Source organism: Amphibalanus amphitrite, unplaced genomic scaffold (genome assembly GCF_019059575.1).
Source record: "Amphibalanus amphitrite isolate SeventyFive unplaced genomic scaffold, NRLGWU_Aamphi_draft 000200F_arrow, whole genome shotgun sequence".
In the NCBI taxonomy this organism is placed as follows: Eukaryota; Metazoa; Arthropoda; class Thecostraca; order Balanomorpha; family Balanidae; genus Amphibalanus; species Amphibalanus amphitrite.
The window spans coordinates 718616-744323 of NW_024881695.1; the positions used below are offsets into that span (position 1 = coordinate 718616).

The 25708-nt window shown below is 48.4% G+C and overlaps 2 protein-coding genes across 7 annotated transcripts in view; one reads left to right on the plus strand and one right to left on the minus strand.

The window, feature by feature from the left end:
* LOC122384838 (protein muscleblind-like) overlaps window positions 1-20406 on the plus strand; it is a 32694-nt gene extending 12288 nt beyond the window's left edge. Inside the window, exons 2-7 of one of the 4 annotated variants that reach the window (XR_006257107.1) lie at window positions 13942-14100; window positions 17521-17664; window positions 18084-18116; window positions 18325-18490; window positions 18706-18820; window positions 19073-20406. Coding sequence is in view for 2 of the 4 variants with exons in the window: in XM_043372610.1 (XP_043228545.1) it covers window positions 13942-14100; window positions 17521-17664; window positions 18084-18116; window positions 18325-18490; window positions 18706-18749 (546 nt within the window). In the remaining 2 variants the exon portion in view is untranslated. The remainder of the gene's footprint in view (window positions 1-13941; window positions 14101-17520; window positions 17665-18083; window positions 18117-18324; window positions 18491-18705; window positions 18821-19072) is intronic. The other 3 variants (XR_006257108.1, XM_043372610.1, XM_043372611.1) reach the window with 3 other exon arrangements.
* Window positions 16807-24170, minus strand: LOC122384837 (mitochondrial E3 ubiquitin protein ligase 1-like). 3 transcript variants are annotated; one of them, XR_006257106.1, is made up of 3 exons: window positions 24022-24170; window positions 18696-18834; window positions 16807-18474 (listed from the first exon to the last, which is right to left on the minus strand). XR_006257106.1 is itself a non-coding variant. In XM_043372609.1 (2 exons), the coding sequence occupies exon 2, from the start codon at window positions 22535-22537 to the stop codon at window positions 21476-21478; it is 1062 nt and encodes a 353-aa protein (XP_043228544.1). In that variant the 5' UTR covers window positions 22538-22634; window positions 23852-24022; the 3' UTR covers window positions 20392-21475. The 3 variants fall into 3 exon arrangements, 1 of the variants encoding a protein (XP_043228544.1); XR_006257105.1 differs by lacking the exon at window positions 24022-24170 and adding an exon at window positions 23852-23963; XM_043372609.1 differs by lacking the exons at window positions 16807-18474; window positions 18696-18834 and adding an exon at window positions 20392-22634 and having other exon boundaries at window positions 23852-24022.
* Between the last annotated feature and the right edge of the window lie 1538 nt (window positions 24171-25708).

Below are 25708 nucleotides of genomic sequence, written 5' to 3' on the forward strand. Positions count from 1 at the left end.
TTGACCTGACCTTCACCAAAACGTGACCTAAGCTGGCCCCAAAGGCTGCCTGACCCACATAATCGCATTTGTCATGTAAAATGGACCATAAAACATGTATCACACGACACTTTCATATTGTGACCCCCAGTGACCTGACCTCTGTGACCTGACCTGGTATCAGTGACCTCAGATAGCGAAGTATGTGTTTGACGAACAATGTGCCATCGATGATTTTCAATAACTTACCAATTTACTCGATTTCACAACACATTTCTTGAAATGCCTGTGAATGGTGAAAATCCGACCTTTAACCTGACCTGTGACGTCATCGGTTTGACCTAGGTCAATGAAATTTGGTCACAAGGTAGTTCCCTGGTGGGGCTATCGAACGCCGTTTGAATTTTGAAAATCGGCCGGTAAATTTCCGAGATCTTAGGGGGGGGGCCGAAACGCCCCCCCCCCCCACGGGTGGTAGGGTCCGCCGGTAGCTGGTTAACTATAGTGGAATGTCGACGTTTTAAAGATGAAAAACCGAATAGCACCTGAGGTGTCACGAAGTGGGATTTGATCTCGTAACAGCGAATGTACGCTGAACGACAGTCCCCTCCCGCCTGCCACTGGGGTATGCGGTCGCGTGTCCACGTTATCCGTATTCAGGGGTCGAAAATGTCTCGAACATACGACCCAGCGGTTGTTGCAAATCAGGTCTGTTTCGGGGGTGCAAATGTATCAAAGTGGATAGTAGTCCAGCGGCATGCGAGAAGAGGCTCGGCGTGTCCGCCCGCGACGCACGTCGACGCGCCACTGCGTCCTGCGTCGCTGCCGACGATTCGTTTGGTAGCCGGGGGCGGTAGGACCAACCATCGGTGTTCCGGCTGGTCGATAGATGGCGGGACACAAAGACCCTGCCAGCAGCTGACTGTTTTCCCGCCGGCTCTTCACTATGCCGGCACGAACGGAAACCGATACATGGATACAAGATGATACAGAACTTTATTTAAGCTTGCTTATTCCTCGGTTTGAAGAATCTGACATTTATTTTATTTATCGTCCTTAATTATGTTCATTAGTAAAGGAAAATCGGCCTTTTTATTTTGTATCACATTCTTTAAACGTTAACGATAAAAAGTTTCTAATATTTTCACCACTTCATGAGTTGAATTTGAAAATTTATGTGTGGTGAGCATTATCAAAAATCTAGTTTCTAATTTGCAATGTATGTATTTAATACCCCGCGGTATTATGTATGTATGTATGTATTACACCGTAGCGGTAAAAATATGGTTTCACCTCTAAAATACCCCGCGGCGACCTACTTCAGACCTTCAGACTGTAACAAGAATGGTTACCAGCTAATTGATTGTTGCAGAACAGCAGATCTTAAGATAGTTAATGGCAGATTTGGTTCTGATGCCAGAATTGGGTCGTTCACATGTACTAACGTGAATGGCAAAAGTGTCATCGATTACATGATCGCCTCTTCAAGCCTTCTTCCCCATATCAGTGACTTTAAAGTTCAGCCACTGGATAAATGTTTGTCCGATGTTCACTGCCCCATCGAACTCACTATCAATTCCAAAGAATGCTCTACTAGCGAAAAAAGAACAAACAACAAAGATGATGCTAAAGATTCAAAAAGTCATGTCATGCTGAAATGGAATCCCCAACATGCACAAGACTTCACAGAGGCAATATCGTCCACTGATCTTGACTCACTTCTTACTAGGATGAATTCACTTGATAATAACAATGCTGAACACTCGCAAGAGGACATCGATGCCTTGGTGAATGACATTAACAATGTGTTCAGTAGCTCCGCAAAAGATTGTGGCATGTATAAAGTGTTAAAGTCAAAGAACCACCCCACCCCCGCAAAGGTAAACCAGCCATGGTTCAGTACAGAATGTAAACTGCTGAGAAGGGAGTATCTAAGTATTAAGAACAGGATCACTGTAAACTCTTCGCCGGAAGAAATAAAAAGATATTACGAAACTGGTAAAGCTTACAGAAAACTGATAAACAAATGCAAAAGAGTATATGATGGAGAAAGAAATGCGAAACTAGCCCAGCTTAAATCTACAAACCCAAAAGATTACTGGAAAATGCTGAAGCAGCCATTACAGCAGAGACGTGCTAGCTGCGACGTGGATCTAACTGACTTTCAAAAACACTTCCGAAAGCTGAGTGCTCAGGCGAGCAACATATGTCCCGATGACTCAATACTTGACGCCAGCGCCAAGTGTAACAACGAAGACATTAACCAACTGTTCACTGAAGGGGAAGTTAAGGCGCAAATTCTGAAGCTTCGGAATAATAAAGCCCCTGGGTATGACAACATCCTAAATGAATTCTTCAAAACCTGTCCTGATAAGATGATAATCGTCATAACTAAATTGTTTAATATCGTTCTCAACTCGGGGCTTCTCCCCACTGAATGGTGTATTGGTATTATAGTCCCACTATTCAAAAACAAAGGATCTCCAGACGACCCTGATAACTATCGTGGAATTACTCTTCTCAGCTGCTTCGGCAAACTATTTACTGCCACAATCAACAGAAGACTTACAAAATTCCTAGATGGCATAGGAGCTATTGGCGACGAGCAGGCTGGTTTTCGTGCTCAGCACTCCACAGTTGACCACATATACGCACTTAATAGTATAATCGATTTCTACGCTCAAAACAATAAACGGCTGTACTGTGCCTTTATTGATTATAAAAAAGCATTTGATCTAGTTAGCAGGTCTCATCTATGGACGAAACTTCTCAGCCACCACATCAATGGTAAAATATTTAAAGTAATATACAATATGTATAGCACTGCAAAGTCGTGTGTTAGGTTAGGAACTAATCTCTCTGATTTCTTCCAGTGCAGTGTGGGAGTGAGACAAGGCGAAAACCTCTCTCCTTTGCTCTTCACACTCTTTCTAAATGACTTTGAATTGCACTTGAGCAAAAGCTACAAAGGACTGCAGTTGTTGAGTAGTAAACTCTCAGAAACTCTGAGCAATGATGATGTGGAATACTTCGTGAAAATTTTTACATTATTGTATGCTGACGACACTGTCATACTAGCAGAATCGCCTGAGCAACTACAGAAGGCACTAGATGCCGCCCATGATTACTGTGAAAGCTGGGGATTGACGGTTAACACTTCAAAGACAAAGGTTATGATCTTCTCCAGAGGAAGAGTTCGAAACAAACCCATCATTAAATTTGGAGAAAGCACGCTGGAAGTAGTTAATGAGTATGTATATCTTGGGACCACTTTTTCATCCAATGGTTCTATGAAGTCAGCAGTTCAAAAGCAAATAGCCCAGGCAAACCGTGCGATGTACAAACTCAGGACAATCGCAGTGTCGCTGAACTTATCAGTCAAGATGCAATGTGAGTTGTATGATCGTATAGTCGTCCCTGTGCTCATTTACGGCTGTGAAGTCTGGGGTACTAAACACATCGACAAAATTGAGATTTTCCACCGCAGATTCATGAAGCAGCTTCTCAAACTGCCTCGGTCAACGGCGAAGTGTATGTTATATGGCGAACTTGGTCGATCCAGTCATGAGGGCATTATTACCAAGAGAATGATCAGTTATTGGCTACGTCTAAAGCAAGGTGCGTGTAACAGCATAGCTCACAAACTATTTCTTTTCCAAAAAGGACAATTTGACAATGATGTCAAGTCAAAATGGATGATGAATGTTAAAAGTATTCTAGACAACAATGGATTCAGCAATATGTTTAATGTAGATGAGATTAATGGCCCTTTCTTCTTAAAGTCATTACAAAGAAGAACGTCCGATATCTTTTTGCAACAATGGGAATGTGAAACTCGTGCAAACAGCTTATGTTCAAACTACAGGATGTTTAAGGCAGTGTTTGGCATGGAACCCTATCTAACGGAACTCCCAGCTAAACAACGACAAAGGCTAACGAAATTCCGCTGCGGCAGTCATAAATTACCTATTACACAGTCTAGACGTGAACATAGACCCGGAGGACCCGCCCTCAAAATCTGTCCCCTCTGCAATGTCGAAAACAACTGTGATGAGTATCACTACATCTTGCAGTGCCGGGGCATGGCTGAACATCGTGACAGACTATTCCCAAAGCTGATAGGCACTGAACCAAATGTGCACAGATTTCAAAATCTACTCAGCTCGACATCCCGTCCACAGCTGCTTAAATTAGCTAAACTCGTAGAGGCGATCATGGCACAAGTCACCTAGGCTATATGCGTGTTATGCGTGTTATGTGTATATGCGTAGGTATATGTATGTATTACCTGCACTTGATTCATGATCTCGATCTCCCCCGACATGGGGTCGCAGAACAAATGTTCTTATACGATGTGCGTGCTTTTTTGTACCACTGTTCGTCACCTTGTTTTGTATCATTTGTGTTCATTCGTATGTTGTACATTATGTAAATATGTTCCAGCCAAGTTCCCATACCCCGAGTGGGGTCGAGGAAAAAATACATTCATTCAGACTCCAATGGCAGCAGTGAGCGCTCTGATCAGGCTTTGGGTGAACATTTCCTATTCATCGGTCGGGCAGAAGCGCGCCATAGCGAGCTGAGGGAATCAGTCCAATGAGTGAGTGTTACCTTTATTTTATATTTTTTGACTTCGTAAATGTACCTATAGGATCGGTCCAATCTACCGATCTCTGTCAATCTAATCAATTTTATCGAGGATCTACCCGCCCAATGACAAATGAGTTCATGAAAGGATGTATTCCTTTGCGTTATTGTTTGCATAGAAAATGATGTGTGCATGTCATTTATTTTGCGAGTGGAGACTGTCAATTTCTCGTACGTCATGTAATAATTCTGCCCAGTTTTCGCATACAGCCGTTGCATACAAGTGGATGTAGTTGCAAAGCAATGATGTAGTTGCAATGTTTATCCAATGATGTGTCTCACTGCCCTTGGTTTTGATAACGTCATTGCTGTTTCTCTGCACATTTTCTCCAAATCTATGCAGGGAGTCATCTCCCACCCAGCCCCGTCTCCGATCGAAAGCAAATGTCCTTGGCCGTGCCTGGTGCCGGTAACGTGTTCCAGATGCGCTCGCCGTCCCTTGGCTCCCACGGAAGCGGCCATATGACCCCCAATAAAACAGCGTGTCGCTGCCGACTCTCAGTGGAACTTGACGACGACGAAAAGGACAATTTTAGGTGCTGACGCATTAAGCTATGGTAGGTTTTTGACCTTATATCAATCAAAAACACTTACCTATAACGGATAGTAAGCTATAGAGCAATATGTTCGATTAGAAAAGCAGATATAAGAATTTTTGTATCAAAATGAGAAGCTGGGATCTGAAAGTTTGTATCACTCCACGCTTTTTTCGACCCCTGTCCGTATTACCAGACGCCCAGACCCAAATGATAGACGTGCTCCTGCGCTTCCTCGGAACCCGATCGCCAGCCACGCTCCGGTGACGCTCCGTTTTCCTGTTTGTGTGTCGCGCTTACGTTGGCCGCTGCTGAAAATGCAGACGAGCCTATCATAGTTGTTGGGCTATTGTCCGCATTGTTTCCTTGTTCTTTGCTTTATCCTGCTGCAGAGGGGCATAAAGCGGAGGTTTAATGGCAGCGCTCCGGTTGCTGAGCTCGTATTCGGGACAATCTGCCCCCGCTGCTGATCGGTCCAGATATGAAATGCTCGGGACATGTTTTATGGGACAACTTTTCGTAGAACTTGAAAGTTTGAGAGGTAATGCATGATTTATGTTATGTTGCATGTCTTTTATTAGATAGTTGTGCTATATTCAAAAAAATTAACCAAATGAAAAATCATCAAATGATCAATTTTCATGATCAATGTCACTAAGAATGCATTGCTTATTGATCTAACGCACGCACACACTCATCAGACGAGCACAGTAGGTATAACTTTCTACATGTGGCCGTATAAAACATTGAATTCAACATGAACAAACACTTCTTTGTCATATTAAACATTCCCAAACGGTGGGTTTCTGGTCGGTTTCACGTCACTCGCTCACCGTACCAATTTTGCACGCCTCAGCCAACTCGGCCACTTTTTACCGGAAGTAGCACCTCCATTATGTCACGATACACATAGCCCACTACCGGGCTATTTTCAGTGATTGATACACCCTGTGATCATACCGCCCAGCGGGCGAATCCCCTGCCGTGCTCTCACGTCAGTGACGGCACAGCGCGCCCGTTCGCGGGTTCCACGGGGGGGGCGACATACGTCGGCATAATGGGAGGCCGCGGTCACACACCGTTTGCCGGTCATCCCAGGGGGCGGGTCGGCGCCGGGGGCGGGGGGCGGGGCGGGGCAGAGGAGGGCAGTGTGGTCGGTCCGTGCTTTGTGTCAGTCACGTCCGGCGGCCGCACTGTGTGGTCGATGCATGACGCGCCGGGCTCTACATTACAGAGACATGGATTATACGGCTACTGACCTGGCGTAACTCCCAGTGCCTGCCCTGGGGGCGTCCCTCCCCTCCCCTCCTCGATATGGCCCCTGAGCGTGTATTGTGGACATGGCCGGCCGGGAATGGTGGACATCCATTATCATAAGCCGCCTGGTGCATAGTGCGCCCGGCTCCTGTTAGTAGGGGAGAGTGGGGCTATTTGTTACAGGGGTAAGTTGTTACAAAGGAAATATCTTTAAAAATACTCTTGATATGGCGCCAATATTTACGCTAGCAGAAAGGTTACGCACACTTTACATGTCACTGCAGGCTCAGACCTGGTGGAACGCCATGTCGCCCTGTAGGCGCACTGGGGTAGGTAAGTTGTGACAGCAAAAGTATTTTTTGCTGGCCAACACTTTGGGTCGTTTTTTGTCAAGGTTATTTGTGTAAGAATGTTGAATGTATGTTCACAAAATTAAGCGATGATTTCTTTTGTAAGATCACCAAGTAAAACGCACCAGCCTCTTCATGTAAACAAACATTTGAGTTCAGTCTTGTGAAAGTCGGCCGCCGCAGGGCCGGGGCATGTTTAAAGATGGCTACCCAAGACTGCTTATAGCGTGCTATATTTCACCTGGGCGTAAATTTCGTGCAGAAAATCAAACTCCGGTGAGTATGGCAATGCATGGTGCCCTTGGCGTCGCAGTAAAGGCAAATCAGAGATTGAGCCATGTTTGATGAGCCTTTTCATGCGTGTGGAGTACAGTAATGGTTTATGCTTTATTGTTCTTGCCTTTCAATGAGAAAGGAAAGCATGTTTAGTATTATCCATTAGGGAGGCTTACGATCGGTCCCGATAGGACGGCCAATGACCGTTATAATGATGAAGAAACTACGGAAAAGAAGTGTAACATGTTACCCCATATCGTGTATCAAGTTGCCCCACAATTTTTCAACTTACCCCAAAAATCTTGCTTTGGTTTTCTGAATTTCACATAAAAGTGAATAGTCGTAAAGAAGTGAAAGTTTGCATGTGCTTTCCAAATTGATTCAGCTAGCATGTGACCAAATTTGGTGCAATTTCTTTGAATAGCTTGGCCACTAAGTGCAGAAGACCAAAAAATGTAACGCATAGCCCCACTCTCCTTTATAGGTGATGCTTTAACGAGGGCTGCACACCCCGCGCACTGCGCACTGTGCTGCTACCTGTGAGGTGTCGTTCTTGGAAGCGATCTGCTTGATTAGCTAGGTCTAACAATACCTACTCGAGCTGAAAATATAATTATTGAATTGAAATGACCGCGCTTGGACAGACGCATTTCTTATTAGTTTTAATATAAGTTTCTTATGTTTAGCTTCGGAAATAGGCCTTCACCACTTAGGCTTAAGTTTTTAATATGATATAACACGTGAAATTGATAATCATTAGGTATAGGCGTGCCACTATTTATAAATGCTGAATGTTGATCTAGCTATGCGCAAATTGTAATAAAACACCGCAACATAGTCCCCAAGAGCATTGTCCATCGATAAGGTTTCATCAGCTCATGACTCATTCCAATAGCGGCAAATTGGGATTCACATAAATTCCCTGTGGAAGCGTCGGCACGTTTTGTGACTCAGTCGCCGCCTGTTGTGCCGCCGCCGCCGCCGGCGCGGTCTCTGTCCCCGTCGTACCAGGGCGGGCCACCCCCGAATCGATGGTGGCGGCGCCGGGTTTGGACCCACAGTCGGGCGGCTTATAGCTCCGACAGGCACCGACCACTATCCACTGACTCACTACAGAATAGCGCCAGTGGACGATGCAGGCAGGCAGCCACTGTTTCCATGCATGTCGCAGCCCTCGTGAAGCCGGGCAACGGCCAGCTCCAAGGAGAGTCAGTCGTTTTCGAAAGTGTGTAGGATGGTAGTTTGTGACTTTCGAGACGTTTGGATGCTGATGTTGTTTGTGTCGGAGGCAATGGCACGGAAACGAGCGAATGTGAGAGCAAACAGGACATCAGCAAGATCTGGGAGAGGAGAGAAGATGTTTGATTGTATGCATTGGTGTCACAAGTCAAAATTACAACGTACAAATGTGATTTACCGTTTTGCGTCTCGATGCTGTTTTTCAGATGTCCAGTAGGTACTTCATCCAGATAAAAGTAGCTCTCTATGCATTATAGCTATAGCACTGCACGAAGAGATGTTCTCCGGTTATGGGAAGTTGACAGCCGAGACGCAAGTCGACAAACTGCATAAAAGTTTTAGCACCGAACCGTTTTTGGACCTCCGACAGTACTGAACTGAAGTTTTACCCTCAACGGAACGGCGCATCAAAGTTGAGCCGGATAGCAGATTTAATTCGAAACAAACCAGACTGAGCAAGTCACAGTTTCCATTGTGACATCCGCTAGAACAAACGCGTGACTGTTTGGGCCCGCCCGTGCCGTCCCGCTGCCTGAAGGACGCTGCAGCGCGGTGTGGCAAGTCACTTCCTCTGCCGAAGGCGCCCTCAGTGACCGTGACGACTCGTTGCGACCCTCGCTGCAGTGCTCACAGCCCGGGGCGTCGTCTCGGTTGTGTCGAATCACGCTCTGTCGTCCTGCGCAATCGTCTCGGCCGTGGCCGTGGCCGCCGGCCGTCTGTGCCGCCGTGCCGGTGCCGCCGCGGCCGTCGCCCCGGGCCGGATTCATCATGCCACGGAACACCTGGCGGCTCGTGACCTGTCGATCAGGCACGTGGACCAGCGATACTGATGGCGTGTGCTCGGTTATTGTACGGTCGGAGATCGTGTGTGTTTTTTGTCGAGATGGTAGAGTGGCGGGCGTGTAAATCGGTGCTTATTTTGTGCTGGGAAGTTACCGAACGCACAGGTGGCCGTATTCGCGTGGATTGCTCGCAGAGAGTGGGTCGGCGGAACCGGTCTCGCGGCTTTTCGAGTTTCCTCCTGGCGTTTGACTAAAAATCCGCGCGGTATGTGGCCGTATCGGAGTGGACGGCCGGCGGCCGGTCCTGCAGCCGCGGCCGCCAGCCGAGCGGCCGGTCCGAGCGGCTCGTGATGTCACCACTCTCAGATGTCGGCGACGCGTGCCTGGGCCGAATTTCCGCCGGTGGGCTGTGATCGACCGCTCTCTCAGTCTCGGCCAGCGCTGGCACAGGTAACGGCGGGTATCAGAGCTCTGGCAACGGCTCGATCTGCCGTCAATGCAGAGCAGCTGCATGAACTGACGCCAAACAGACGCCAACTCTGCACTCCTGGCATGGATGATAAGGCGTGCACGTGCCCAGGAAGTGAGACGAAGCGAGCCTCTCTGCCCCCTCCCCGGCCCCTCGCTTCCCAGCTGCACTCTGCACTCTGCACGGTCGTGGTTGGACTCTCCTGGGCCTGGCCTGCGGTCAGTGGTCTTTGGTTGGGTCTGTTCCTCTTCCGACGCTCGTAGATTAGTCGAACGTCAGCTGGATTTCCAGACGTGCCAGACGACCGACAATGGATGTGTGCCGGCACTGGGCTGGAGTGTCTAGCACAGCATTGACCCTGCGGGTCGTCCTTTACCCCCTGTCTCGTCCCGAGGTGGGGGGGGGGGGGGGTAGCGGAGCACGGTGTCAGAGCACACACGAGCCGGCGCTACCGGATACCCTATAGGCCCAGTTGGGGAGGGGGGGGGCGGGCTGGGGGATGCCGACCTGAAGCTTTCCGGCAACATTCAGCTTTGAAATGCGGGCTGATATGACTGAATCTCCGAAGAGCAGTGTTCAATGTTCATTTGTTCAAAACAGATCGAAGTATCGAAGTATCGAAGCAAGGGGATTTGCTGGTGCATCATCATGCATGTCTGGTGACAGATGTTGACTGAAAGGCTTGCGAGTGCACTGAATAATATCTGGTATTCAGGGAAATGCCCTGTCCATCTGACGCATCGGTAATGATGTTGATTAATTGTTAAAAATACACATTTATCTTTTTTGTCATTAAATTAATTTTATCTATATTTTGTCTCGCCCATCCCAATTTTCGAGAAACGTTATTCCTGGTTAACCACAGCTCAGGTGCGTGTCGCAATGTCTTGTTCTACAGCAGATGATTTGCGGTTCACCTTTCCGCCATGCACTAACGGCGAGCATGTTGATGGCGTGTGCATTTGGTGGCTGGCACGGCGACGCTTCCTTCTGGCCAGTGTTTATTTTACCACCGGTAGCTCTCGGGAACTCAAACAGTGCCCGTGGAATGCAGCTACAAAACGGCTGCACCGGGCCGGAGGACAACCGGCACGGCAAAAATACGACTGCTTTCCGGGAGCTGTCCGACTCAGCTGTCTGTCGCCGAGCGAAATTAATGCGCGATATACATTGATTAAACAGAGAAACAGATGGTCGCCATGACATTTGGCATTAAACAAATGCCACAGACCACATTTAAGATATTAATACCATCCCAGTTTCAGTTAGTGGTTCTTCTGCTGATTTAGTTTTCACTTTTTGGTTAGTAATTTTAGCGTGACACCACTAGTGTACATTGCGTGCGCTATGCATATACCTAAGTAGGTATGTGAGGAGTCACAAACGCTATGCTAAGGGACTTGTTTGTTTCACTAGCGGTGCATGTAATTCTTAAGTTGTCGCTGCGCTTATAGCGCTTTACGGAACGTAAAGATAGATGCCGATTGTGGGTTCGGGCAGGCGTGCTAAGTGTCTCAGTCATGCAGCACACCGACGGGCGATTCACGTGCTCGAAGAAAAGTAACTGGTTGCTCCAGTTTAGCGACATCGGCCGTCTCATTCCGCTGTGCACTAAACCACTAAAGTCATATGTATGCGGAACTTGTGTTTTCTACGGTGAGAACCAGTGACGATTTTTCGTGGCTGAAGAATGCTGTCCCAGTTTTGTTTTGCGGATGAAAGGTTGGCGACCTCTGCATAGTTTCGCATATTACTTTTATATTTAAAATGGGTACGTGATAAATATTTCAATTAAATTTGCATGTCATTTATACCGCTGCTACTGGGCGATATGGACTATAAACAGGAGCGCGCTTATATTGCTCAAGGTATCGCATGTCGACTGTACCTACCTAGTACCTACGTTTTTCGTTATCACGTAAACGTGGTGGCAATACTGGGACTGGGACTTTCGGGCGATATAGCAAAAATCGAAATGAACATGGACATCTAATACGAGAACTTTATGTTATATGTAGATAACAAATTACAAATAACTGGATGGATCGTACCGAATCGCTGTGGGTGGCGCTTTGGCTGCGGCTGTTTAATATTCCTCCCCCCTAGATGGCACTAGTGGTGGCGCCTGAAGATATACTGCACCGCATAGCTTGAAACAGCGAACGAGTTTATTTCGCCCGTGAAACGGCACGTTATATTTGTATCGATATTTTTGATGAGATAAGTTTGAGTCTCGAGACACTAGCAGACTGGTTGTGACTTGTAAGAGCTTTATGATCAACGGATAATGGACAGTGGTGGTGGTTGCATAGAAATAGCATTGACAATAGTCGAGGTTCGTCGTTTCTGTGTGGCTTTTTGTTGTTGTCTGTTTTAGAACCTTACTTAGTACTTACGTCTAGCTCTGCACCCCAGCTTACATAGATTACGTTTACCTTTATATAATATGGTGTGAAGTTCTAATGGAGTGAAGTTATGAACAAACGCCTTTGCCCGTGCTCACGTGCCTGTATTTTCCTAACGCGACTCTTGCGATAGGAGCGATGTTGATATACAAACCCCCGCACTCTCTATCTTGTGTGGTGTGTACCCCACCTCCCCTCTGCACCACCAGTGTGGAGGGGGGGGGGGGGGGCTGCACCGCCGCGGGCCGGGCCCCTGCGAAGGTTTCCTGCGCGGCGCGGGTCGTTCTGCAAACCTTGTTGGCCTTGGTCGGCACAGCAGCGGCGGCGGCCGCCGTAGGAAAGAGGATGGATCATGCCCCAAACTGCGCTCTAGCACATACAGCGGGACGGTTTGAGGTGCTAGAACAGCCGCAGAATTCCCACAGCTGGCCATTGTAGTGGCCTGTATCATAATACAGCTAACATAATTTGCATGCATGAAAATTTCCACCATGCGGATGATCGCGTGTTATTGACTTCGTACTCGTTTGGTGGTTTCATGCCTTCTGACAACTCGTGTGGCGTCTTGTAAAATGTCATGATAGTCCTTCGAACTGGATTAGTTTGGGATCATGCAAGTAGCTCCATCACTTTTGACGAAGTTCAAGATCCTGCAGTGTAATGCGTCTTAGTGCAGTGACGATGTGTTCCGCAGCTCCGTTTTTTGCGCTCCTCAGTCCTTATTGATTACGAATATGTAAACGTTTTTCGCTTATTTTGAAACCGATCCGCCGATGATAAGAGGTTCCTGCTATAGTTCTATTTTATCAACATTTATTCCATATTTTGCACCGCATATAACATATTCTTATTATCTATTTCTGTTAACGATCCAAAGCATTGTCCTCGCATTATTCATTCTTTTCTCATTCGCCAATCTTACCGGGACTTGGCAGCTATATTTGTTCAGTATTGTTTCTTGCATTTACTCAGTCAACATCTGTTGCGGACATTAGCAACAGTATTTATGCCGTGCAGCTCCCTACATCCTCTTGATGGGATCACACAATATCCATGGCGGAATAACAGCATGCCAAAATGAGGGACCATGGCCATGCAATGAGTGTCTTTTATCCTTTGACACTTCTTCTTCAGTTGGGAAGTGGTAGCAGTAGCCTGTATGGCATGTCTTTTTTATCTTAATGGTTTGTGACGAACAATGGTATCGCTAATATTGATTAAAATGGACACCAATTAGCAAAGTATACACATTATTACACAATACAGGTCGTTTACTCGTTCCCTTACACAGCAAATGTTTCGTTTCTCCTTATCGGCGGATTCTTTCTACTCGGTTAATCCTCTTCATCCACCCTTTCTATACCTCCTTGACCGTCTGTCGGGTCTGTACAACCGCTTCCCTGTCGGAAGAGCAGCGGAGGCCTCATTTCAGCCACCTATCTTAGGGCACTTCACAGGCCCAGCATGCAGATTTATACCAGCGCAACAGTACCGACTTGGAAAAGCAGTAAACGAGACTGGAGCGAATACATCCGCACGGGTGTGCACAGAAGTCCAAATTAATACCACCGAAGTAAAGTTTATCCCTGACACTCCTTATATACGTTCTCAGTGCACTGGCCAGCCGCCTGGGTTGGCAGATAGGGCGATTTCCGCGAACTCTCGCAGGAAACTAGCTGCTGAATATTTTTTACATCGATAAGCCGCCCCCGCACGCTTCCAGCCGCCCAAAGGAGGAAAGCGTGGTGACGTTTCGGCGCTGGGATCACTCGATACGTGTGCGAGGAACATGGTCTGCCACTCGGCCAACTGCTTGTGACGTAGTGTCACTCGGGCCAGACAGGCTGACAGGGACGATGCTCGAAACTGAGAGACGAGGGTCTGCTGGTGAGCTCATCGCGGGCAGTTTTCTGGGCTCCGCACTGACGATCACCCCAGTAAGCTGCCGAATGGCTCCTGAGTGTTCCCATAGCTGACCTCGGCCTTGTCTGTGCTCCTCAGGGCCGATGTAACCGGGAGAAGCCGCCTTGCAAGTACTTCCACCCGCCACAGCACCTCAAAGAGCAGCTGCTCATCAACGGCAAGAACAACCTGGCGTTCAAGAACGCGCTCATGCAGCAGCTGGCCGCGGGCGGCCTGGCCCTCCATGCTACAGCACCGGTACGTACAGGTCCCGCCACCCTGTGACGGTGGCGCCGCTGGCGGCGGGTGGCGGAAACTCGCCACGCCCCGCCGCCTGCCGGCCGGCGTCACGTAGCAGCTATAGCGCGATCGGAATGGGCTGGCGGGTGGTTTACAGCGCGTGTGTCGGCCATGGAAGTCTCGCAGGCGGGGTGTGGGGTAATGGAATTAAAGTTGAATGTAAGGGTATCGTGTGGTGCGACGGTGACCCGGTCGGTGCCTGCTTTATGCGGTTTCCAGAGCCAGGAATCAGACGGCCGTTGGCTTCCCTTGGGCAAACGTTGCCTCATTATGTGCCGAGAAACGACACTTTAAAGCACTTAGGTGGTTTCTGGATGTCTTGGAATTCATTGCGTGACTGTAGCATCTATATTACATTGTTTGGCTCGCTTTTGACATTTTTCTTACGTAGAAACCGGGCTTGTCGTGCCATCTATGTTCCTTTTGTTGTTTGGCATTCAAGCGGATGTATTTAAATGGCTTATCTGGGCTTTATTTTCGAGCGGTGTATAATTTAATTTTGAACAACCTGAAATGGGGGACATAATATTTAAATCAGTCATCAGATCATGAGATAAATGCCGTGAAATGAACGTCAACAGTCCCTAAGGAGGCACTCACAAATGGTAGCGTGTGTTAATTGTTCATGCCTCATGGAAAGTCTCGTCCTCCGGAAAGGAAATAGTATACCGTGGAAGTTATGTCTATATAAGAAGATTATTTCAAGAAGAGCTAAAATTGCAGGTCACACCAATCGGCCATTCGGCTATACAACTAAGCACTAACCTTCGCCCCGTTAGGGGGGGGGGCAATTTGCCCCCCCCCCCTGTGGTTTTTCATGAATAGCAAGAAAAGCGCCGCCAAATTTTCAGTTCCTTCCCGGGCATCAATTTGACACCTTCACACTAAATTCCAAGTCTTAGGTCACCTTAGGTCAGGAGTTATTGAGGTCAAACTGAGGTCATGTTCGAGCAAAAATGAGCAAAAAACATGCAATCTTGAAACGCTCACCAAATCTACAGTTACCAAGCAATTTCAAAGTTCTATATATGGTCTGGTAAACAAAAAGCGGCGCTACAAAACTGCTATCTCGGATTTTCAAAATTTTGGTTTTTTGACCCCCAAAAATTCAAAAAAAATGATTTTTTAAGAAAAAACTAAAAAAAAATCCAAAAATATTCCGAATTTCGAAAAAAAACGGAATTGTGATAGTCCTTGCGCTCTTCTTATACCTACATACCAAATTTCAGATCGATATCTCGTTTTTTGGCCAAGTTATAGCGAAAAAAACTGTTCAAAAATGATGACGTCAAATTTTTGAACTCAATTTTTAGCGATCCACCAGTTTTGGACCACGTAGGGCAAAACAAAGACCACCATTGAACTCCCCGTGACGAGTTGCATCGAATCGGTACCCATTTTATGCAAAAATATCAACTTTGAAATTTGACCTTATTTGACCTGACCTTGACCTGACCTTGACCTGACCTTGACCTGACCTTGACCAAAACGTGACCTAAGCTGGCCCCAAAGGCTGTCTGACCCACATAATCGCATTTGCCATGTAAAATGGACCATAAAACATGTATCACACGACACTTTCATATTGTGACCCCCCAGTGACCTGACTTCTGTGACCTGACCTGGTATCAGTGACCTCAAATAGCAAAATAAGTGTTTGAAGAACATTTCCCCATCGATGATTTTCAATGAAGTGCATTTTACTCGATTTTACAACGCATTTCTTGAAATGCCTGTAAACGGTGAAAATTCGACCTTTGACCTGACCTGTGACGTCATCGGTTTGACCTAGGTCAATAAAATTGGGTCACAAGGTAGTTCCCTGATAGGGCTATCCAACACCGTTTGCCGCTTGTCGCTAGGTTGCGTGGTTCTCGAGATCTTAGGGGGGGCCAAATTGCCCCCCCCCCCCAACAGGGCGCGTTGCTCGGCAGAGCCCAACGGGGCGCGGGCTAAGCAATAAATATAGTCTGTCATTTCAATCCTTTGGGAGTAATCCGCATATGCTGTAGTTTAAAAAGTCATTACATGAGTCACAAAATATCAAGTTCAGTCTAGTCTTCTAGATTAGATCAGTCGTCAGCCCTGCGCTGGAGCTTCTTATCGTAGGTCCAAAATTAGCGCCTCTCTCATCTCTGTGCACCGGTTTAGGGGGAGGTCGAACTGCCAGTGTTTCGTCAGCTCCCACTCCGCTCGTGTTGGCACTAGACACAGTTGAATCGGCCCTGGTATCATGCAATTCACATGTTTCACTGAATAATGCACCCCGGGCTCGTATCCTAGCAACGGCCGAACTAACAACGGTCGACTCGGCACCGGACACGTCATTCATTTGTTCAGAACTTAACCAGCTTTGCCGAGCCCTCTATACCACGAAAGGCGGCTTACTGTGCGAGCTGCCCTAATGCATGCCCTGTGTTTTGGTGACGGTGCATTTTAAATGCGTCGGGGTTCGTGCATCGCGCCATTTGCCCCACCAGAGATAGTGTCCGGTCAATGGGAAGACACAGGGGTCGCTGTGTATGGTAATGAGGGCCTAAGCGGGTTGATAGGACGAATTGATTCCTTCCCTTGCTAGGGTATTATCGCTCGATAAATTGAGAGTGCAACTAGACATGATAGTTAATTGACGTCAACAATCTCATTACAATATACATACATGGCGTCAGCATGTCACCGTTTATTCATTTCACATGAACATAAAAAAGGGTTGTGTGCCGATTCCGAAAGAAACGGTTCTTTATCACTCAATAGCACATAAATTCAATAGAAGTTAAACAGGAAGAGAAATTGCGTGTGAGTGCTGCTATCTCTTCGCTTCCCTTTTTCCTGCACGTCTACATTTCTACATACGAAAATAAGGAAGGCTGCCCTGCCTGTGAAGACAAAAAATGCCCATAGCATAATAAACGTACGTTTTAGGAGCAATATACTGAAACATATGAGCCAAGCGTGGCTTTATCGTGTGACCGCGGTGAGAAGGCAATAAATGACTTAAGTGCTGTTCACGTGCACCTAAACGTACGTGACTTGCATTCATTATTTGGCCATCAGGGCTTCGCACTGAGCTCTGAATGGCGAATGCCCGTGTGGTGCCCGCTCATCGCTGCTAACGTGCCTACCAGCGTCCAGGCCTTGGCACGATGGCCGGACCCCTGCACCCTGCTATTTTGTGTCCGTCCGCAATAGGCCTTGATTGCGCGACACGTATTTTATTTTTAACGGACTTAATCCACACTCACCTGATAACGACTGCAATAAAAGCGCCTCGCTCTGATAACCCTCAACATAAAGATATGCCCTCGCAATTACCCTTCACTGTTTGCGGTCGGCCCTGGCGTTAGCTGCAGCTAACTGAAGTTGTTACTTCCTCAACAGATGGCGTCACCTGCCGGTCAAATGTACGCCGGCCTGAGCCAGTACTATACGCTAGCAGCGAGCCCTCCTGTCGGCGATACCGCCATGGTGGCGTCATTGCCGATGCAACAGATGCAGCAGAAACTGCCCACCGACCGGCTGGAGGTCAGTACTGGGTCATGAAGGTCAGTGTTGGGTCACGGAAGTCAGTACTTGGTCACGGAGGTCAGTTCTGGATCACGGAGGTCAGTGTCGGGTCACAGAGGTCAGTATCGAGTCAGAAGGTCAGTAGTTACAGAGTCAGTATCGAGTCTCGGGGTCTGTATCGAGTCTCGGGGTCTGTATCGGGTCACGGAGGTCAGTTTCGGGTCACAGAGGTCAGTAACGGGTCACAGAGGTCAGTAACGGGTCACAGAGGTCAGCACCGTGTCAAGGGTCATTATCGGGTCACGGGGTCAGTATGGGGTCACGGAGGTCAGCAATAGGTCAGGGAGGTTTCAAGTCATAGATGGAACCAACAGTCATAGATGCCAGTGTTTGGCCATGGATTCACGGAGTTTTGACGACTAATTTGCTCTTTCCAGGGAGAACCAGTCTACGATTCTTCAATGTACTATGTAAGTACTCCGGTAAGATAATACATTGGACACGACCCAGGTGCCAAGGATTCAGCTTAAATATTTTTAGAGCGCTTCATCTTCGAATGCAGTTCATATTTCTTTTGCCATTACTTTGTCTTTTGCCGCTGCTTTTCGAAACCACTCAAAACTATCCGTGTCCTCCAGTCTGTGTCTTCTAATAACATTCTTCCCCTCTCGTTGACAGCAGTTCCCGCCGATGGGCGTCACCTACAAACGGCCGTCGGGCGACAAAGGCTCCGTGTCGTACTACACACCCACTCCCAGCCTGGCCGCCTACCAGCAGGCGATGCTGCTCCAGCAGCAACAACAGCAGCAGCAGCAGCAGCAGACGTACCTGCAGCAGGCTGCGTGTGAGTTCAGCAGCTCAGCCATCCAACAGCTGAGGGGTTTGTGATTCATGGAGTAGGACTAGAAGCCTTTCTCAACGCTTCAGTATATGCAGGAGCCACCTGTGATCCGTGGCTCACAACCGCGTTACTGTGGCCCATACACTCTGAACTCGTGACCCCAGTATTTTGTCTCGTGACCTCTTGGTGTGACCTGTGTCTCGCTCACCTCGTTTCAGTCGGTGCGCCGCCGCCGAGTGTGCCGCGGTACTCCACCTACTGAGCTGGGACCGTCCGGTGGAGCCAGTGCTGCCGACCACCGACCGGTGAGCTCCGGAGCTGCAGCAGCGGCCGGTGTGTGCAATACCCTGCCGGCAGAGGTTCCGGGTGTAGGAGAGCTTATTGTTGGAAAGGGGGAAGAACTAGACAGGCTGAGCTGTGATTATTTACGTATGATAACCTTCACTTAATGGCTGATGACATTTAGTTTTCGGGTTGCTCGTTTTCTGTTAATTCGGTTCTGTTGCCAAGCTTCTAAGTTTGCATTAGCCAGAGCCTTTCGCTCCTCTGCTTTTACGTTACTAATCAACGTCTGTTTGTTCACAGGAGGTCTGTATTTGTCCGCCCTGAGCAGTAGGGCATTGTTTTAGTGACTTTCGGCCGGCAGTCATGTCAACCGTTCAGCGGACCTCGCTCGGACGACCCGTGGCGCCACCTACAGAGGTGTCGGAGCTCCCAGCGGCTCTGAATGGTCCCGGGGAGAAGGGGTAGGGGCGTGGCCCGGGCCTCCTCCGAGATTGGTGATGCCGCTGAGGAAGGTGTTTGGGTGTGCGAGGTGAAGGCCTCTCTGGTTAGCCCTCGGTGCAGCCAGGGGCCCTGGTCACTCGTCACGAGCGAGAGGCTGACTGAAAGAGGCGTCACTCCCGGCCGATGCCGTGACGCAGTCGTCACTGACGTCCGTCACGGTCGGTCGCACGTGCGGCGGAGGCCAGCTGAATCTAGTCGTGACCTAGGTGACGCGGCCGCCGCGCCGCTGCTCGGGCTGAAGTCGCTCGGCGGTCTGCCGCGCGAGGCGTCAGCCGAGGCGTGGGTGGTTCGTGTCCAGGGCGCACGTCCGTGGCGAGCGCGAATCATATCGCCAAGAAGCGGACGGTGTGACGGCCGGACGGGCCAGCGACTGCCGTTGTTTTCGAATTTCCCTGTGGTTGTTTTTAGATTTTGTCGTCGTGTGGGAAGAGGTTGAGCGGCGCCCAGGTTTTCAGTGCGACGAACGACCATAGAGGGCTGTGAAGGAACCCGTCGGGTTGAGGAGTCAGCTGCGCTGGGTCCGGTGGGAGCGGGTCTGTCACCACGGTCTGACCGGAGGTGGGAGACGCGTGTCATTCTTCGGAAACGAGCGTGGTGTTGGAGGAACGTAGGGCTGGGTGTCACAGGTGGCGCTGTGGTGTGTATGGATATATATGTAGGTGACGCTATAGTCAACGTGAACCCCTGTATTGGTGCCTCGACGGGACTGTAACATCTTGCAGTGACATCAAAAGTTTGGAGGTTTGATAGCGCGAGAACGAGTTTTGTTCTCGACTTTGATGCGTCCAGTGGGCTCAGAACTGGTTCAACGTTTTTGCAACATGTTTTCCAAGCCCGCGCACCTAAAATCAAACTTTTTTATCCCCTTGTAGTGTGGCGTTGTTTGTCTGGAGGAGACATTCCCTGTTTTGTTCTATTTCCGGTTCCATTGTAACCGATTGATACACTTGTGCCTGCCATGTATTCGTGTGGGTAGTGTTATGCCACCGATAGGCGAACACGTGATGATAGCCGTGAGTCTTTTGTGCGTCAATCGGTAGGCCAGGACTGTGTGGAAACGTCATCGTAGGTATAGATTCAGTAGGTTCGTCATCTTGACATGCATGCGAGAGAACCAATAAATTAATTGTTCACATTGTTTTTGTCGTGAGTTAACAGCATAGTCGCCCAGGTACATCCCAGTTTCACCCTGATCGTGGCATATTTCAATGACAATCATCATTCATCATACTCTGTCATCAATTACTCCACTTTAATTATCTGCAGCGGAGGTCCAATCGCAATTCTCGCTCAAGATGTAAGGCCCTATACCCTGATCCTGACCCCGCGGGTGACTGACCTGACCCTTGACCAGCAAAACATAAGACCATTTCACTTTCTAAGTCGCCACTCGCCAGTGTTCGGTGCCGAGGAGACGCCTGAACACTTCTAAACAGTTACCGATGGATTCCAACGGCCAGGCTTCATGTCATTATGTCGGAACGCCTCGTACAGCTTACACATTTATTCGGGCTCGCAATAATATCAATTCATCCTGACAGTAACTACAAGAATCAACACTCTTCTCTCCTCAACACTGTCGGTAACACATTGCCCATATAATCACAGCACGTATTACTAGCCAAAGCTTTTCCAAGCAAGCAAACACAGTGCGGATATCCAAGCCAATACTAAGCTAAGGCACTTCGAAATATCCATCAGAAACATACCATCGACGAATCTCACCCACCGAGCGCACGACTACGGTGTGTACCAGCAGTACGCTAGGACTGCTATCAGCTAGATAAAGCAGCAGGTCAGGTGAGGTCACGCTATAAGCTCCTGGGCTGCCTACCACGGAAGACTACTCAAAAAGTCCCACACCAGACCAGGATCTCTCACAGGAAGACGGGCTGTCTTACAGCACATATATCATCTGATATCAAACGAACCGTACGGCCAAGGCTGTGATAAGTGGAATTTCTGAGCCAGTATTTAATGACGAGATAGCCTCAGCAAGATTTAGCTCTGATGACTAGCGAGTCACGTGATAGGAACTCCACAAAATGCTTTCAAAATGTTAGTTCAGAGTTGTTACAAAACAACCAAAAACATCATATCTGGACAAAGGCAAGCCTAGACAAAAGATCCACACCTAGACATTAAGCCTAGAAATCAGACCCATACACCGCACTGTGTGCGGCTCACACACCCAGTTCTGATTCACGCCAGGTATACGGGCAGCACGCCGGTCACCTTCCGCCGGCAGACGGGACAAGAGCGCTGCTGCAGCTGCTCCTCGCAGTCCACACACAGACACACGTGCTGGCACGGCGACACCACCACCTCGCGCGGATTGGTCAGACACACCACGCACTGCAGCGCCTCCTCCACCGTGTCCCCGGCGCGCTCCCGACGCCGCCGCTCGGTGCGGATCGCCTCGTACTCGTCAGCGAGCCGGCGGCGCCTGCGCCGCTCCTCGAGGCCGCGCCAGAGCCGTCGGCCGGTCCAGGCGGCGCCGCACAGACCGCCGAGCACAAACACCGCCAGCAGGCCGCGGGCCACGCTCCTCTGCGCCTCCAGCTCACGCAGCAGGGCCGTCTCGGAGCGCGTGGTCAGGATGAAGGGCAGCTCGCCGGACGGCGGCCTCAGCTCCAAACCGCGCTCCATCAGGGTCAGCTCGCCGTAGCCAGTGACACGGGTGCCCTCGAGCAGCATCTCCTCGACATCTCGCAGACCCTGCTGGCGCGAGCCCAGCAGCCACTGCCACACACTCTGCGCCAGCGACAGCTCCGTGGGCACGAACTCGTCTTTGACGGTGAACAGGTCGGCCGAGAGCGAGTCGGCGTCCTGAACGACCACCGCCAGACCGGCACCGCTCAGCGCGAACGGCACGGTGTTCAGTGCCTCGCGCACCGTGCGCCGCCGCTCCGACCAGAAGCCCGAGTGGTTCTCCCAGGTGTGCTCGCGCAGTGAGAGCCGCTGCATCACCCCGCGCACCGACGGGTCGGCGTGCGCGCGGATCGGTTCGCCCAGTGCACGCACCTCTCCGCGGACGGCCACAAAGTCCATCCGTCCCCCGGCGGCCGTCACACGCTCCACCAGACTGGGGCCGGCCTCGAAGCCGGGGGCGTCACGCACGCGCGTCACGGCGGCGCCCACATTGCGCGCTGCGGCCGCCAGACCGGTGCAGAGCAGAGCGTCACCGGCCAGCAGGCACAGCTCGACTGCGACCCCACGCAGCTCCGAGAACACGTCAGAGCCGCTGAGCCCCCAGACCGGCATGGCTAGGGACTGAGAGTGATGGGATCTACATCAGGTAGAATCAGCCGCAAGATGAACTCAGTGCTGTGAAATTGCTTATTAGCTGCTATCTGTGATTCTGAAATAGGAGCCAACACTCAATGAAAGTGATAGGAGGCAATACTCAGTGAAAGTGATAGAATTTCAGGAAGACAGAATATAATTGTTGACAATTATACAATTCAGCAATAAGGTAGTCAATGTGTCTTGAGTCATTAGCACATATCAAATATGGCAAATTAAATGACAGTCGGAATGCCAATCAGACAGTTGATAGTAAATGATAATGCATATGTATTATGTAATAATAGGTTATAGTTTTGGAATACAACATTTGCACTTGAATTGGTACTTGATTTGGAACAAAGTGCAGGAAGCATTTTTGCTGCCATGATTGCAGCAAGAAAGCTGCTAGTTAATTCAGTCTGATGAATCACCAGAAGCCAAAGCCTCATTGCTTCAAGAAAAGAGTCATTTAGTTTAAATTTAGCTGTCATTTAGCTGTCAGATAGTGTCAACACATTCTTCTGAAATCTTTCTCAGCTTTGTTTCTCCTGAAATCATCCTTTCATTTAATTGTTTACCTTTCTGAAGTTGGAACTTTTGACTAGGTACATGATGACAGTACAAAAGTTGAATATCATTGTAAATCATACACATGAATTAAAAACCTGCAATTCAATTCTGTTGATTCCAAGAAAGCAGCCTTTTCACCTGTCTGCCCCATCTTATTGCATTTTATACAAACTTATTAGGTACTTAAGGATCATAGCCAGCTCAGGGACAATCGTCACAGGATTTAAGATTCATTGACATAATCTCCTAGGAAAATTCAGAAAAAAATCACAGAATATCTGTTTCAGTTTTGAATTGTGCAGAACAGATGTATCATGCAAGTGATGCGCTCGCAGAGACACATTCCACATGGAATCCGTGAAATATGCCATGCGCGCAGAATATTCCCAGAGATTGGCCGTTAAGAGAGACGCCTGTGAACGCTGCACGGGGAATATTCCCGGGGACAGTGAATATTCCATGCTCTCCAAACATACCACTGGTATATTTTTTATCATTACAATGGGGATGAATTCTTAAGAAGTGAACAATCTTACAATGCAACTGGCAAATAAAACAGCATTAAAACGACTTCTAATTCATATCAAGTGGCTGAGAGTGAGACAAAGTTGACAAACAATTACAATTGAAAGTGATGTCTTTGCTGCACAGCACACCAACATTTGGTGACAAGGGTACAGCTAAAAAACTGAAATGATAGAAAATAATATAAGCACGTACTTTCAATCAAATCCGGAGTAAAAATAGCAATGACAAAATTGCCTCGTTTGCAAAAAAGGGACGCCGGTGAAAACAGGGCACCGGAGGGCATATTAGTCACGTGACATTTGGAACTTCTCCCGCTCTATGGGCCTTCTATATCCCAAACATCACGTGTAAATTTAACGAACCTTGATCAATTCGCCCCAGGCGCCCTGTTTTCACCGTCGTCCCAAAAAAGGCGAGGCATCAAAAGAGCAAAAAAACAAATATAATTTGCATGTTCTGTAAGAGCAATTAGTTCGTACTTATGCAGAAACCATTATTCTTATTAGTTGATCAAGGCAGTATTGCGAAAAAGTAGGATAAAACAGCCATAATAGAACACAATCATTTCCTTCATATTCAACTCATCTGCGCCAGTATTAAAGATTTATGTGCTGCCAAATTGCTGCCAAATTAGAGGACGCGGAAAGGAAAAGGGTGAGACTAAATGCTTACTTCGAAATCTAAGCTGTGTTGCGGCATTGGCGGTTATGTGCGGCGTGTATGCCGCATGATTAGTAAGCGGCGACCACTAAATTAAAGACTTAAACGCTCCAACCTGTTTTCAATGAATGACACTGCATACCAAAAATGCCAATCGCTCTCGTCATAAGATATTTAGATTTAAATAACTAAGTTATCTGCATCATCATTTTGAACCAAATTAATGCTTTCAACTTAGTACTCACTCATCCCTTCCTTCGTTGGCTCCAAACAGTCTTTCGATTGTCTGGAAATCGTATGCCAAATCCCGCACCTGTATACGACTGGTGCATCATATAAAGGCCGATGTAAGAATTTCAATAGGCTCTCGCATGCGATTTCCTGGCTACCCAAAAAGTATGTTTCAGTCATGCTATCAAAACATGGTATGTCAGCCCTGTCACCAGCTTATGACTGCTCTGCTTGTAGTGCCCCTGACCGTCACCGACTCCCTTCCCTCCTTAAAAGCCTAGTTTCCCTCCATCATCTCTACTAGATTTAGGTGATGCTCCGACAAATTCACGAACAAGACCGAACTTGTTCGGAGTTCGGACTGTGAGTTAACCCTCGCCCTTTAGGGGGGGGGGGGGGGTCGAACGGACTCCCCTCGGTTTTTCGCAAATAACTCGCGTAAAAAGCGGCCGATCACGACGTAACTTTTAGTACCCTCGCGTTGATCAATTTTACACCTACCCTGAAAATTTCATGACCCTGACGCAAATAACCTTTGACCTGTGACCTACTTTTCGAGACCATGTTTGGCCGGAACCGCGATTCAGCGTATATGTCGGCTCGCATTAGCAGCGCGTTTGCAGTCTTTTCGTGGTTTCAAGCGTTCAAACATGTGATATGATCTTGCCCCCATGCATTAGGGTGGGTGTCAAGGTCACCTGAAGGTCAGGTCAGGTCATTGACCTTTGGTGACCTCGGTTCACTTTTTCGAGTTTGACATGTTTCTAGGCCAGTTTTTCGAGCTGAATTCGAATTTAGCAACCACATGAACGTTTACAAAGTAGTTTTGGTGCCTTCGTAACATGTTACAAGGCTGTCAGAGGCGGTTGACACCTACTACAAATACCCGGCAGGACCTCTACTGGTTGACCTGACCTGACCTGACCCGACCTGGCCTAAATGAATGAAGACATCATCTGTGATCGAAACTAGCATGATATTCGTGATCAGCACCCCGAAAAACCCCATAGCAGCCACACTACGACGCTCTAACAGGTCCTGATTTTCCCGCCTTTTGGGTCATTGACCTGACATGGAAGGTCAACCGATGACCTAGGACCTTAAAATTGGGTATCATCGGCTTCCTCTCGTCACGGGCAATACGCTCGTTTTTTCCGC